At 39.7% G+C, this 16,359-nt stretch overlaps 1 protein-coding gene across 7 annotated transcripts in view; it reads right to left on the bottom strand.

The window, feature by feature from the left end:
* FARS2 (phenylalanyl-tRNA synthetase 2, mitochondrial) overlaps positions 1 to 16,359 on the bottom strand; it is a 249,520-nt gene that overhangs the window by 191,262 nt on the left and 41,899 nt on the right. For 5 of the 7 annotated variants that reach the window (XM_080379973.1, XM_080379969.1, XM_080379975.1 and 2 more), the window contains one exon: positions 1,610 to 2,245. In XM_080379973.1, coding sequence (XP_080236099.1) covers positions 1,610 to 2,227 — 618 coding nt within the window. In that variant the 5' untranslated portion in view covers positions 2,228 to 2,245. Of the gene's footprint in view, positions 1 to 1,609; positions 2,246 to 5,910; positions 6,638 to 16,359 lie in introns of those variants that run through there. The other 2 variants (XM_080379971.1, XM_080379970.1) reach the window with 2 other exon arrangements.

Below are 16,359 nucleotides of genomic sequence, written 5' to 3'. Positions count from 1 at the left end.
TTTACTGGGGAAAAAGAAAGATGAGAAAAAGAAACAAGCAATCTACAACGCAATGAATCAGGTTCTTACACATCATGTATTTCTAGACAGATGATGTCAGCGAACATTTCTGTAACTCTATTCTCAGCTATTAAAATCCTATTATTACTATTATTTCTATTATTAAATTTGTAGAGAAGAAAGAAATAGCCTGTCATTAGGACAAAAATTTCTTAAGAGGCATATCATTAACAGTAATTTCAATCATTAAATCAATCACACATAAGTTTGCAGAAATTCCACCCTGCAAGAGATCCTTTCCATCTGAATGCCTGAACAAGTAAAAAAACCCCAATGTTCCTGGAGGTAAACCAATAAGAAATGGCATTTTCTTAATGTAGCATTGTACATTTTTCTCTTGCATATACCCTGACTGTATTCATAAACTGGCCCATGGGAAAAGAACAGCAAACAAACAAGACCAGATAAACCTGCAAGGTTTCCGTTTCTTGTTTACCACAGCAGTGCTGGAAGCTGTGCTGGACACCACCGGCTCGCAGGACATCTGTGGCAGCAGGTATGTTTTCAAAGTGGAAGAAGCAGTGGCCACATGGGGTGGGAAACACCCGTGCAGGCAGCGCAAACCCCTTCCACCAGCAAGAGAAACAGTGCTCTACGATTACCCTCGTTTTCCCTCTGGCATCCAAACCCATCAGGCTTCCCTGCCAAGCTCCTGTCACCCTTTGGCAACCACATTAAGAATGTCTACATCTCAGTATTATTAAATAAGCTAGTTTTAGTTATAGAAATATGAATATGGCAGTATTGCTACAAGCATACACAAATTATACAAATCAATTACTATTTGGAAAACAAACTGGCTTGTATTTACTGCTGATCAATGATACAGCAGAATACTTAATGACACCCAAGCATTTGCAGAATATGCAAGCTGTGCCAACAAAATACATAAACTCAAGAGTCTTGGACATCTACCTAGAGCTCTTTAGCTGGTGCCTCTGGACTCTGTTACAGAGTTTACTGTGTATGTATCACACACACGTAACTATCAGCTCCAACAGATGAATTCTTTGATGCAGCTTTAGGATGAGATGAAGAACAGAACAATTCATTTAAAAAGACGTTCATTTACAGCAGCTTGGAGCTATTGAAAGAAAAAAGACGACATAATAAAAACAGCACTCTGGATGTAGCTGCAACAACTCACATCCACGAGTCCTTCAAGTATTAACATGACGAAGTTTTTGGTAAAGTGACCTCACTGGAAGAGACTTGTGATAGAACTGGAACTGAATCATGCAGATCAGTACCTGAACAAGCTGTTTCTTTTCAGATAAAGTTTTATATTGCTAGCTTCCAAGAACATAGTTTTTCCATTTTTTCCATGTTTTTCTGGGGAAGTTTATACTTGTTTTCAAATTCAAAGTTTTCCACCTATACCCTTTCCAAATTAGAAGCATTACTACATGACCAATCACTTGATCATCATCAATATACAACATAACACGCGTTGCTGAAACATGTTTATGTGCGTGCACTTTGCTTACAGCAAATACAAGATCATGCAACTTAACCAAAATCTCTTTCAACCCAACCAGAGAATTCCTACCTCATGACAGGAGAAGAGCCGAACTCCCTCCAGCTGATGGAAGACGGGGTAGTGGGTGTTATCAATTGTATCACGGCGGTAGACATCTCCCACTGCCAGAAAGGCATCTAGGCCAGAGTGTATCAAGTCCCACTGATGAGCTGATGTATGTGCTCTTAACATGTGAGCACGATTCAAGTAATAGTTATCCTCTTTCCTTCTGCTGGCATGGTTTTGTGGGATAAGCAAACTATCAAAATTCTGCTGTACTGTAACCACTGGAGAAAGACTGTCATAGACAGAAAAAAGCGGAGTCCCACGGCGTCCTGTGTATTGTTTGTAAAAGTGGTCCTTCACCTGCTCCTTGATTAGCCACAAGGGGTGATGCCTTTTGTTGTGCAAGTTCTTGCCCACCTTGGAAAGAATCTTCTCTGTGACATTGCTGTAGTCATCCTGAGGATAAGCTTTACCCAGCAGTTCCACAGTAGCTGAGCAGGGTGTGCTGGCAGAAAAATTTGAAGGTACAGACTTGGATGAAGAATGCCTTGAACGGGTGGGAATTCCTCTCAGCTTCACTTTTGGTGATAATGCTGTTTTGGAATACTTAGCTACTCTCATGAATTTCCAGAGCATTGCCATTGCAAACTCTTTTATAATCTAGGGAAGAAAAAAAGAAAAGAAAAAAAAAATTGGGTTACAAACTGCAGTTTTGCTGCAGGAATTGCTAGTATCTCATGTATAAGTGAAATCCAACTGTCTGATTGATTAATATAAAAATGATCCCATTATAAACCACTATTTTGACTTCAGAAAAGGGAAAAATACCCTTGTGATCAAATTTCAACTAAGACATCGTATTCAATTATCAGTCTTCTGCATCACTGCAGCAGTATCAATGACTGCAGACCTAGCCTTAACCCCATTCCAGATACTGCTACTCTTTACAGATTAATAAACATCAGGCCTTCTTTGAAACAGTATTTTTCATCTGGTTAAAATACGAGGCAATAACCAAATACTAGTTATGAGAAACCCAGAAATTTTACAACGCCCTTCAGCAGTCAGGGACTTGCTTATACTAAACCCCGCAAGCATTCACTTAGTGCCGTATCACCTCCCCCCATTAGCAGAAGCTATGGAAGACGTTCCACACCAGCCAGATGCAGCCGGCACACACTATGCAATCATTGCTAATTCCTACTTAATGCCAAACAAAACCAGTTTAACTTTTCAAACCACTGAACCACTGTGAAAAAACAGATGGCCAGACCACGAGGCATATATTTATACATAAACAGCGTATTAAGTTCACATATGAGTATTGCACAAGATTCACAGTAAAGGCTCTATATAGTCAGAACCAATGTTAGCATTTTGGGGTGAGCACAACAAAACCCCTTTTCCATATGTTCCCAGAAAGGCTATTTTCATGGCTTACACTGCTGTTCCGGGGCAGGGAGGCTTGCCAAAGACTGGGAAGGGGAATGAAATGATGAGATTCTGCAAGACATCTGAACTGAACATCTTGTTTCCTATCGAAGGGCCACCTTTACACATCCACCCTGTTTACAAAGAGGCTTTGTGGTTCACCTGTACACGGCTGCTTTACTCCGTAGTGTTCAGAGATGATTCCAAAAACAAATGAGTTTTGAGGATCACGAGCCCTTCAGTCACAGCAAATGCATAAGCCCATTCCAAGATGCAAAATCATTCAAAAATAGCTGGCCTTCACAAATAATGGCACAGGTTACAACTTGCTTATTATGGGATGGGAAAGCAGAGGCATTAGAAGTTGACTGGGGAAAGGCATCTGCTCCAAACAACAAACTGGTTTGTGTTCCTCTATGAACCAAGAAATCCAGGGCCGCAGGTTTCCTGGGCAAAAGCATTTCTTGTGAAAGTTTTCTTGACAAATGGGGGAAGAAAGGACATCAGCAACAGACCACAGTCTTCAAGGGATAGCTTTGCACCTTTATGCCGGGGATTAGCCTGCCCTAGCAGCCACAGACCGACAGTGGGGCAAGCCACGGACGTTATGATGGCACGAAGCTGTGTCAGGGGAAGTTCACATTGGACATTAGGGAAAGGTTCTTCGCTGAGAAGGTGGCTAGTCACTGGAACAGGCTCCCCAGGGAAGGGGTCATGGCACCAAGCCATGAACAAGAGTTCAGGGAGCATCTGGACAATGCTTTTAGTCACATGGTTTAGCTTTAGGTACTCCTGCGATTGATGACCCTTATGGGGCCCATCCAACTTGAGATAGCCATATACTATAATCGTAGAATCATACACTAACTTTCCACAGGAACATAAGAAAAAAAGATTTCAAAAAAGAAAAAAACAAGCTATGATAATTTTTCATACTCTTAAGCTCCAAAAATACATATATGCGAAGAGAATAGACAGATTCCAGCATACACAGTCGCCAAGAAACATATCTGCAAAAGGTAACGGGTATGTTCATACTTGGCTTCCTTTCTTCTGGCTTGGACCTATAGAGAACATCCAGGCATATTTCCTGAAGTAATTTTATCTCAATAAATCAAAATAAAGGCAAATTGCGCAGTCAGAAATTAAATTTGGCAAGGCAGCGTAAAATTACTAAATATTTGGTTTAATCCTTTTTTTGGCTGAATACTTTAAGAAAAAAGAGCAGCTATAACTTTTATTAAGTTTTGAAACTTAATAAGCCCTTTTTGAGAGAGAGAGAGAGAGAGAGAGATTGCAAAAGCATTTCACCAAATCAGTTCTTGGCCAGTATTGATAAGGTTCTTTCATAAATGAATTCACACACACACCAGAACCCCCCTGACACAGACTAAACGAGGAATAGCCTTACATTTTGAGAAGGGGCTCCATTTTCCCCAAACATACGTTCGTCTTCATGAAAAGTGAGTCCTCGTTTTCAAACAGCTGCTTGAAATACCCAGTTCTAGTCAGATAATGAATTCAGCTTCCCTTAAGTAAATATCACCATCTGCCCATACATTTATTTTTCTAAAAAAAATTATTTAAAACTTATACATAACTGTAATGTATGAAAAACTCTCGTGATTATGTTGTGAGTCTCGTGATGTTTGCTGCTTTCCTAAATACCATTCCTCTAAGAATCAGACAACCACATCAGAAGTTTAACTTTCACATTAACAGTTCTTCTCATTATTATAATTTTATGGACAAAGAAATTTGAATATGAACCATAAGGGGGGTGTGCGAGGGGGAGGGACTTTTGTATGTTTTCTGTATTTGTAATGAACACCACTGCTATCAGTTTCTGGTAGTTCAGAAATGCTGATTTTTCTGAGCACATGATATATGCTCTTTATAAACTTGTACAGGAGAAAAACCTACAGATGAACTTGTATCACTTTTCATCCTAACATTATGTTTGCGCCTTAAATAGTTAAATTGCATTACTATCTGCACTGCTCTTCTAAAGCAAAATCTACTATGAGCAGTAAGGAAAAAAAGTTAGTTATTATTATCCAATGTCCAAGTACTGCAAACAAGCAGTAAAGGAGCCACTGACATGGCATCGCACAAGAGTGCCAGAAACTTTGAAGTACTTCACCAATCCACTTCTGCTCCCCTCTCCTACTACAGACTCATGTACGCTGCTTCCAGGATCATTACAGAAAAATGCTATTGGACTTAGTTCAGTTCAACTGGTGATAAATGACATTTGGGGAGAGAAGCCATAGAGAAGGGAGGAAAAAGCCATGTTTGCTCTTTACACCATATAGGAAACCTTCAGATCAAAGAAATGTTTACCAGGGTGGAGAGAGATCTCTTTATCTTTCTCCTAGCAATAAATAACTGATGTTAGGGTCATACTAATTACTTATATTCACTTGTAATGAATAGACAGTTATTTCTAGTAGACATCTATCTAAGAGTCTGAAAAATCACAGGTTAAATTTATCATTTTCTTCCTTCATTTCCACCATGCTCATTATTTGGCAGTAAAACAAAACTGATTTCTGTGCACAACGACAAAACCTGAATCCCACAGCGAAGACTGCCAGCCAGCTAACCACTGCAGCAAGCCAAGCAGCAGCTGTAGGTCCTGTAACTGAATACAAATACATAAATGGGAAATAAACATCGAACAACCACCACTACTGGCATCTACAAACCAAAGATGGCAAAGTGCTCCACCAGCACTACCAGTGGGTCAGACGCCCGGGGCTCGACAGTGGCCCTGACTCACAGCTGGGAGCCCAGGCAGGGTTTTGGAAGCAGCTGCCCTGCCAGCAGCTCCCAGCGGGGCTTCTCAAAGCACTGCAAGCACCAGGCCCACCATCTCCTATCACGCTCATTACCTTGATGCTGCCACATTCCTGGGTACCTCAGCAGCTCCTCTGAAGCTCCACAGGCCTGTCCCTGCACCGCAGTCTCCATACTGAGATGTCTAATGCAGCTGCAGGAACTCGGATCTTTGAGAGCAGTGTTGTACATTATGTTTTGGCAATACACTTGCAACTGTGCCTGCAACGTGGGTATGAGCTTTTGAGCAGCTTCAAGGTAGACCACAGAGGGCAGGAGGTGGCACCCACGCCACCCAGGGATGAAGGCATCGGCACAACCCTGTCCGTGCTGTGGATAGATGAGGCAGATGTGAACGCACTGGCCAACATCAGTCCTCTACCACAGACCCCACGTCATTTCTACAGCAGTCTCAGTCCATGGGCAAGGCTGCTTTATCCCCTGCAGAAACAAACCATCCCCCATGCAGCAGCACAGCAGACATTACACATGCAGCAGCACACCACAGTCAGGAGCTTAACAACACGGAAACAGCAGGCGGAATACCAACAAATACCATGGGTTTGGAGCACATGCAGAAGGCAGTTTGATGCGGTAAGGGGTCATACTGCTGTACTGTTAAGGCACGTCCTTTCATGTCTAAATCCAGGTTTCCATGTCACAGTGCAGCCAGGATTAAGACAGCATTGTCACAGCTGCAGTGGTGTTTGTCACAATTCCCCTCTACTCCACTGAGGTTTAGCAAAGAATTGTAGACTCAGTGAAATTCCTCTTTACACCTGCCTTGAAAAAGGAGGAGAAAAGAGGGTTAGTTTAGCAGCGTTAGTTGCACCAGCGTTGTTTTATTCACCCATCTCTCCTAGAAAAATGGAAGCGAGAGAAACGCTCTTGTTTGAACAAACTACAGCCCTCAGTGAACCAAATGGGCATTCTTTCAGGGCCATTTGCTCGGTATTCCTGTCTGAGAACCACGGGCATCCTCACTTTCACTGACCGCTTTTCTGTATGCTCCGTGCTTTTTAATGTTTATGGCTGCAGAAACACAGATGGGCTACTGCATACATAAACCAAAGTACATGATGGGTTTGAAACCAAAATTCTACAAAGATGAGAGTCTGTCTACTAGCCAAGAATAGCTAATTAATGCAAGACTCTGAAGTGCCATGGAAAATGTTACAAAAGTTGGGCTGCCACCATTTTGTGATGTGACAGCTTTTATCTACCGTATGTGTGGGGAGGGGAGTTCAACCAACATAGCATATGTTAAAACAAAAATTATAAACATATGCTAGGCTGCTAAAATTGGACATTTACCAGTCTGCTTAGCAATTTAGCTAAGCATTGAATTTTAGTTTTGAAAACTATGTAGGCATACAGCAGCAAATATCATTGTATTGCCATGACCGTCTCTATTGCCTAGGATATAACAGAAATTACTTTACATGCAATACTAATCACGAGCTCAGGTTTTTTCCAAGCTCATTTTAAAATGCAGATATATTGTTGCACACCAGAACAGACCTACGCTCTTATTAAGCCCAGAACAGACCTATGTTCTTATTAAACATGCTGAATTTATGTTATACACACATACCTCTGAAATAGCCTTACAGATAACAGAATGGATCCATTTTAGAACCTGACCTTCCAAGAGCAGAACATTTTGAGATGTCCCTGATGATGGATAAACACGCAATGGAACAAAATATTGCATGCATCACAAAGCACCAGGCAACGTAACATAGCTGTCAAGTATTTGGCTCTTAATTTTTTCATGTACTTGGAGTTCATCTACTTAATAATCCATCAGCAAGCTCTGAGAAACATACAGAACAAGTTCTTTTTTTGTTATTTCTCTTAACTGAAGCAAAAATGTGTCATAAGCCAGCTTGCTGTCTGCTCTCTAATAGTGATACGTTAATCATGATGCCACCTTCAGCAACACTTTGAGGCTTGCAATACTGAGAGAGAAAATTAAAAAACCTTTTCTGGGATAAGGCATGACCGTGTTTTCTCTCAGTGTTACACGTGAGACCTTCTTAAATATGGAATAAAAGGTATTAACAACCATGCCTTTTTCACTGATCCAGAAGCTGCCTATTGTCTGAACAAAGGCCGGTATTTCATGCCCTGTCTTACATACATAAGCACCTAAAACAAGCACAGAAAAACATGGTCCATACTTGGAGGCACACCTTCAACCATGCGCACCATTCTTTAGGGCTGCAGAATGGGCTAAGAAGGTCACAGTGGACAGCAAGTCTTCGGAGAGGGGAACGCACTTTTGCAGGGACCTCTGGCAAGCACCAGTTTTAAAATGTTTTGAAACATCACTTAAGTACACTTGCCATTCAGATTAGATACTGCACATGATGACAACTGTCATATTCACATCGCACTGCAACAAGCCTGAGCTCCCCACGCGGTCCCTCAAAGGCTGCTACAGGCACTAGTCTCCCCGATACACAGCGTCACTTCCAAGATTGTTCAGGTTTATCCTTAAGTTTTGCACTTATTAAAAGGCTACTACTTCTCAAGATATATATGATTCAAGACAGGTAAAATGTGTTTTGATAGCCAAAATACTTGCAAGCTCTGTAGCTGTGCTGCCTAGGTGGTATAAGACTATTTCAAAGATTGACATAATCAAGTTTCAAGATATCCTGTAGCAAATTTGGTTTAAGCGGTTCACACACTGGAATTTGTGATCAGCAACTTAATCAGGTACATCAAATTACTGAATTATTCAGAGAGTATATAATTTTTTTTTTAAAGAAAAAACTATATAGCGTAATTGACATTAGAAATCAAAGACCAAGGGCAAACGCATTCAGGCTTCTGCTCCTAGAAGATAGAAAGACATCAAACTCTACAACATGCGAATTTCAGAAGTTTAAAGTGAGCAGTCCAATCATACTATTTTTGGTTCAACAGAAAAAGACAGATTAATAAAAACAAAATAAACAAATACAGAGGAAAGAAACTAGCAGTGTAAAATAATAATAATAATTAAAAAGTAGATTAAATTAGGGAAAATAACCCCTGCTCAGAAACAGTATCTTATTGTCTTTCATTTATACCTTAGTTATTCCCCGATTTTCTTTTTCACAAACTAAAACACAGCTTGTTTTTTACTGAAGAAATGTCAATTAAGCCCTTTAGTGGAAACTTTCCATACTGTGTGATGACCAAGGCACACAAAACTACCGAAAATTAAGCAGCTGTGACCTGACCCCCTACTGCCATACCCGTGCTCTTCTCTCCCTCCACAATGAGACGGAACAGCTAATAGTCAATAACATATTTTAAGGGAAAATCCTGATTACACAAACGTATTTTGAATGCATTACATTACAAATTACTGGCAAGAAAGAGGCAATGCAGAAATCATTCTTGAATATGCTCAAATGTGCCTCCTGCTTTTAAACACATCCATTTTTCAAAGGATACAATCTGAAAAAAACACTATTTTTGTCAGCTGAGGGCGTATTATTTTTCCAATACCTTGAAAATGTTGTCAACTAGCTTTCTTCGTTAGAAGACATATTGTAAATATGACATATATAAAAATATGAATATGTCAGATGGAAAGGACAGAGACTTTTAAATACCTGTAAAGCCCTCACTGCAGTCAAGATTACCACTACCTCTTCTGCCTTCCTTTCTCCACCAATACCTGCAACTCTACTGTCTGTGTTTTTCTACTGAGGTATATGCCATCAAGAATTTTACTCCTATGGAGTTTTATCTGAGTGAAAATTAATTTGTTTAGAAATTAAGATATTAGCAGGATTAATGTGAAGTGATATACTTTCTTAGTTTGATTAACCACACCATTTGGACATAATAAAACCATAGAGACCTCACCCTGCCTTAACAGGGAGAGGGAGTGTTAATTTTTTTGCAGCCAGTCATGAAATGCCAAGAATGAGACAACGTGCAGACTGGGTAACAGTGCAAAGGACACAGAAGAAGCATAAGTAATTCATTTCAAGTATTAATAATTTCCCTGACAGTAATCCAAAACACTACACCATAAAACGACGACTCCACATCGTGGGGAGATAAACGTGGTAGATGCTGCACTCCTGGAACAGCAGAACCTCCTGAACTTCAGCACTGCTGCTCACCTGAGGACAGCCACCGCTAAGTGTGTCACCACATGTCAGTAGTCTCCGTGGGATGATGACATGCTCTGCAATACACTGCAGAAAAGCATAATGCAAAATTTATTCCATTTATTTTTACAATTTCAGGCAGAGTAGCTCAACCGCAGCCACCAGAAGAGCTGGATCCTGCTGGTGGAGCCAACTGGGAAGCTGCAATCTCCCTTCTGGAGAAGGGCTGCACCTCCCTGGCAATGACCACAGCAGCCCAGCCCCCTGGAGATGCCTGTGGTAGGCAAAGATGACATCCTACAACTCAGAAGGCATCATCCACTGATCAAATAATGATTGCCTGCCTCATCCAGGGAAAAGGCAGAAAGAAACACAGCACCATATACACCAGGTTCCATCACGTGCTGCCTCATGGAGTAGGATCTGGGGAGACCTTGTAACAGCCTTACAGTACCTAAAAGGGGGCTAACAGGAAAGCTGGAGAGGGACTTCTTACAAGGACATGGAACAGTAGGATGAGAGCTAATGATTTTAAACTGAAAGAGGGTAGATTTCGATTTGATATCAGAAAGAAATTCTTTGCTGTGGTGAGGCACTGGAACAGGTTGCCCGGAGAAGCTGTGGATGCCCCATCCCTGGAAGTGCTCAAGGCCAGCCTGGATGGGGCTTTGAGCAACCTGGTCCAGTGGAAGGTGTCCCTGCCCATGGCAGGGGGTTTAGAATTGGATGATCTTTAAGGTCCCTTCCAACACAAACAATTCTATGAAAATATTCAACATGCCCAAATACCCAAGTTTCAGACACCTCACATAGCACAGTGAAAAATTAAAACTTGAGAAACAAACCCAGCCCACCCAATACTAAGAAAACCAAATGACATAGATGGGCCATGCCAGAGGAGGTGGCTAACATGAATTACTCAGTTCACCCACAAACTAGGAGAAGTCTTCAGCTTTATCTGCTGTCTCCTGGTAGTACTTTAATTCCCACCATCTCCTTCGATTCTTAAAGAGAACTGGAGAAACCTGTGACTGACCATAGATCTCCAGCTGACCTTCTTAGTAATACCATAGACATCATGCTTGTAGTTTAGAATAATAATCTGAATATTAATATGAAGTAATAAATATAATTAAAATTTTAAACCAGTGAGTTATTTCATGGTTTTAATACGTATGTTACCGACATTTAAATCAAACTAGCTTTTCTTATCAAGTTTCAACCCTAAATAGTAGTGGTGCTGTAATTTTTGTTTCACATCAATTTCCTTCACACCAAGCTCTTAAAGAGATCAGTTTCACATATTTGCTATCATTCTGAGCCAAAATATCACCAGAGATCCACATCTCAGACCTTGCTGCGATGTGAACTTCATCTCAACTCAAACTCTAACTCAGCTGGAGTATCACACCTTGGTCTGTCTCTATTATAGAAACAACAAAAATCTGTGAACAGACAGAGCCTTTACCAGACTACGTATTTTTCAACAGCCAATCAAAAGAAGACAGACAAATTTCTCTACGGATTTCACTTTGGAATCAGTAAGTCTCACGGACTTCAGTATGGATAAAGAATAGAAAACGTAGATGTTCGCAGTGGAGACTCCACTGCAGTCCAACACCTCCCAGTTAGAAAATGCAGGATCAAGCACGCACAAAGAAGCGATCTCTGGTTTGAACTACACCATGTTCATTTATCTGTCACCGGCTCTGACAAAGCATTTAAGGAAAAGATTAGAAGACTCCTAAGGAAGGAACTACATTTCCCTGCCTGAGGCATACCACTTCTCTGAGGTTGGTAGGAATGGGGCTGAAATACTAATGAGTAAGCCATTTGTCAAGAAAATTATGCAGGGAACCTTGGCAGCTACACAAAGAGGCTAGCAGTAAGATACCAAGCTAGGGCAGTACAAACCAAGCAGTTAAAACAGAAAGGGGAAGAAAAAAATGATTAAAAAATCACTTTGATTTGCTTGTCCACACTTGTAAGCTTTGGAAGTAAACAATAAATGAATAGATGAGAATATTGAAAGATAAAAATTCAGACTCAGAATTAGTAATAACAGCTACTAACTTTGAAAAGGAACTATGAGCTGCTCCAAGATCTAGAATGCAAGTTTTCAAATCTTGATTCCTCCAAGAAATTATTTCTAGTGATATTCTTTGCAAATAAACAAGATTATCATGTAGCATGTGAGCTAAAAGGTGCTGTCATGACGGGAGCCCTTTAATTATTGAAACCTCACAAGCAAATGCCAAAAAATAAATAAAAATGAAAAATAAAATAAAAAACTGCAAGGGGCAGATACACCCTTGAGGTTTCCTCACAAATCATAATGAAGAAAAAGATAAAATTGTAACCACAGTGTCAAATCAGATTTTAAAATCCATATGCCCTAAAAAGACCCAAGAACTGAGTAAGTTCCAGGAGTTGCCAACTAGTATTTATCCATAAAAGGAACCTGCAAAAGAAAAAGATTAATAAAAGATTCAACCAGACTCCATATTCGTACCATTTATTCCCACGGTTTATATTTATTCATAATTTTTTATATAATTTTAATATAAGTATGCTTTTAGGGCCAGGTATACTATAATTTTATGTAGTACTCTTTATATAATAAATTTGAAGGCTTAGTTTTTAAAGGGGCATTGCTAATTTTTAGTGTAAGCAAGTTTGAAAACCATGCAAAGCTTCATCATGTATTAAAAAGAAATCTAAAACTTTCATTAAAAAAGGTCACCCGATTGGCAAATAAAGCAAATTACCAATGTCTGCTGATTTACCACAACATATCCATAGTCACCTTGCTAAATATTAAACATGTCCAACAATGTGATCCGTGAATTTGCTCACCGTTGACACCCATTGGACACACTGACACATACAGAAGAACAGTGTTATTCTGCAGCATTTAGACTTTCATTAAGCAGGACTCTGCTCCCAGATAACGCATCTCTACACAGGATCTCAGAGTGCTTTTCAGCCATTAACCGATTAAGCTCTACAATACCCCCATGGGAAAAGCATTGCATTATTTATACCCATTAAGTGCAGCAGCTCCCAATTCAAAAGTGCTGTACTTCAGCATCTTGGCTTTCACTTATTTTTTCTTTCCAAACTGTTTTGATTATGTTGCCGTTTTTATCCATGTTCAGAATTTTTTTGTTGTTTGCAATGTCATTTTATCAAGAATTTAACAAGTACAACAGCTCCTGTGAATAGAAGCAAAACATTTCGAAAGCAGCTTGCCAAAAATTGCCTATCAGGAATCACGCTGAACAGTCCAGCAATTCCCAGCTATTACCACTGAAACAACCCTCTCCCTCAATGTGCAGATTTTTAAGGCTCAAACCTATGTCCCTTAAGCAAGAAGTACAGATTCATTGCTCTGTTTGTACTGTGTCTCAAACTCCATGGGCCTTAACATTATTGTAATTATAATTACGTACCTAGTATGATCAGGAGAGATCATCTGGAGAGGCAGAAGACATTTATGGGAGATGAGAAGGTAAATAAATGAAGCACTGCTGAAGCAATCGGAAAGAAGTGCGATGGCAATAGTGACAGACACCACATTAAGTGCTAAATAATTCTAAATTATAATGTTTACCATGACCAGAGGGCAGAGTAAAAGTGAATCCGCATTGCAATTTAAAAGCCTTACAGGATGATTTGAAACCAAATCCTAACTGAAAGGAGGGGCAGAAGATGCACATCCCAAAAGTGCAAGGAAGTAGGAAACAGTGACTTGCTGAGGCCAGAATCAACTACATGGGACCTGAGAAGGTCACAAAGAGTTAACTTTAAGGTAAAAAGGCACAGCCACCACCCCTCTCCTTTAAACAGATAAACCCCAATGACTGTTGCTATAGTGAGCTGCTACAAAAGGTGAGGGCAATCAGGTCTCACTCAAAGGAAAACATAACCAGCATCTACAGAACATCAGACTGGGATAGTCACAGATTGACGTGTCCTAACATTTTTTTAGTACGAACCTTTTGTGTTAAATTCCTGGAGTTCCAGGTACTGCTGCCCAGAGCTATTAAATAAAAATTATTGTTTAGACTTGTTTTATTCTCCATACGCACTAGCTAATTTTCAAAGTTAACAATTTCCCAAGTATAGGCTATCATGTAACCAATACAGTGATTAATTCTGACACACACACACCACCACCCCGTAGTTATTATTACCTTATTGGGTCTTAAAAAAAATTAATTTCATTTTCATGCTGGCACTCTATGTATACTCAAAGAACCAAAAGAATTACAGAAAAATTGTTCAGATTGCTATTTGATAGAACAAAATCTGGCCTAGCACAGCATATCACCTCATTTTTTAGACAACATTAAAATATGAATATTTGACTTTACTTTTGAGGCTGAGTAGACAAAATCATATTCATCATGTCTGATGAACCTGATTTATCTGCAAATCTACTGAATGACCAAATGTGAACTAGCAATTTACTCAAAAACTTGTAACCAAAACCACAAAGATTTATGTGCCTAACTGTAAACATCCAACTTCGGTAGTTATAAAATTAATCTGCATATGGTGATCTCATCTTTGTAAAGTACAACTAAACCTTTCCAGCTGTTTACATATTCCTAGCTCCAGCCCCCTCCAGCCACACAGAGGTGGGTGCTTCAGCCGGATGATGTTGTGGGATTCTGTTCTTTTCTTACCTCATACCACATGACAGCCCAAACATATCTGAGACTGTTTTGGGGTCTATTCTCAGCTAAGCCAGGCTGAATATCATGCACTGCTTAACAAAAAAAAAACCAAAACAAAACAACAAAAAAAACACAGACTACTCACATGAAGCTAAACACATTATTTCAGTGAATAACATAAGAGACTTAAATCATTCCCTAAATTACCTGATCTTTTAAGATTCAGCCTAAATTATTTGGCATTTGGGTTTTTGTCGTTTGGCTCTTGTTTGGGGTGGGGGAAGGGGGTGCTGGTGTTTGTTGTTTGGGGTTTTTTTGATAACAATTATTTTCTTTCACTCCACCATAAAAAGCCGCACGCCCAATTGCTGCCTTTATTTAGACATGGTAGAACAACTGAACTTTGTTGGGAAGTATCTCCATAAAATCCATAAAGGAACTAAGCCAAGAATGAAAAGTCTCAGGATGAAGTTTTTTCAAGTCTTGAAGTTAAAAATGCTACTCTGGACCTTTACGACATTTAATTTTCTGCCATTCCAATATACACATTGGCATCTAGGCTGAAAATTCTCCTTTTCCAATTCTTCTTTCTGTCATCTGCTTGGAGGCAGAGTAGAATAATTAGATTGACTGAAGCAGTTGCTGATTGCTTTCAGTGTGTAGTTCATTCCTTGACACCACAGAGAACAGTCTTGCTAGATAAGGATCAATGGACTGGATAGGAATGTTTAAATTTTCTTCAAAGCTGAAAAGCAATGCCAAGAAAAATGAACTTTTTTTTAAGGCAAGTTATTTGAGTGGGGGAAAAAAAAAGGAAAAAGTTGAGTGAGATTTCTGCATAGCAAAGTTTATGAGAGAGATGTGAAGAACAGAATTTAAGCAGAATGAAACTGAAGTCTGTCTTCTCAATTCTCATTTACTTCTTACTACAGAGCCACCAAGAAGCACAGCTCAAAGGAAAAGACAGCAATCAAGCCATGATGTTAACATTTCAACATCAGTTAAAGAAGAATTACATCCAGTGAAGGGGCCTTCAACCACAGACTATTGCAAAATTACGTATAAAATACACCATTACAATCCGTACCTCTGTTCATAATTACAGGAAAAGATCAAACACTGCGTAAAGACAGACAGAAAGAATAAAAAAAATAATAAAAAATGACAACCTCTTGCTTCCAGGCTGATGCTATTTAATTAAGACGGAAGCAGGGGAAAGGTAGCTTCCTGCATTATCACTGCTAGCATAGGCCTGTTGCAGGCATTCAGTTGCCTTTACCACTACGTGAATTTAAAATAAAATAACTATAAAGCACTCGCTAAGACTTTTTCTCCTTGAAGTCTTAAAGCCAGCCTCTCCTCACAACAAAGTAGCAAACTAGGGAAAGCTCTTTTATTGTCTCTTTTATACTTTCAAATGACTTCTCTGCTCTAATGTTTATGTTGCTACCATGTGGGGTGGGTAAAGCAAAATGTTTCATCAAATGAAGATCAGCTAAATTTCAGTGGTCTTATAACCTGCTGTAGTTTTTGTTGCACTTCTGCTAAGTTTGCTGTAAATTCTGAAATAAACGATAGAAAGGCATCTCCTGGTGTACCCAAAGATGACATATGCTCACGCTGCAGGCTGAAATTCACCACTTTGGAGAAGGGTGGCATCCGACTCATTGCCAGGTAAGCCTTATAAAGATAAACTATAAAATCA

Source organism: Falco punctatus (genome assembly GCF_963210335.1).
Source record: "Falco punctatus genome assembly, chromosome: 3".
NCBI classification, from domain to species: domain Eukaryota; kingdom Metazoa; phylum Chordata; class Aves; order Falconiformes; family Falconidae; genus Falco; species Falco punctatus.
This window is presented reverse-complemented; position numbering and strand designations above follow the sequence as displayed.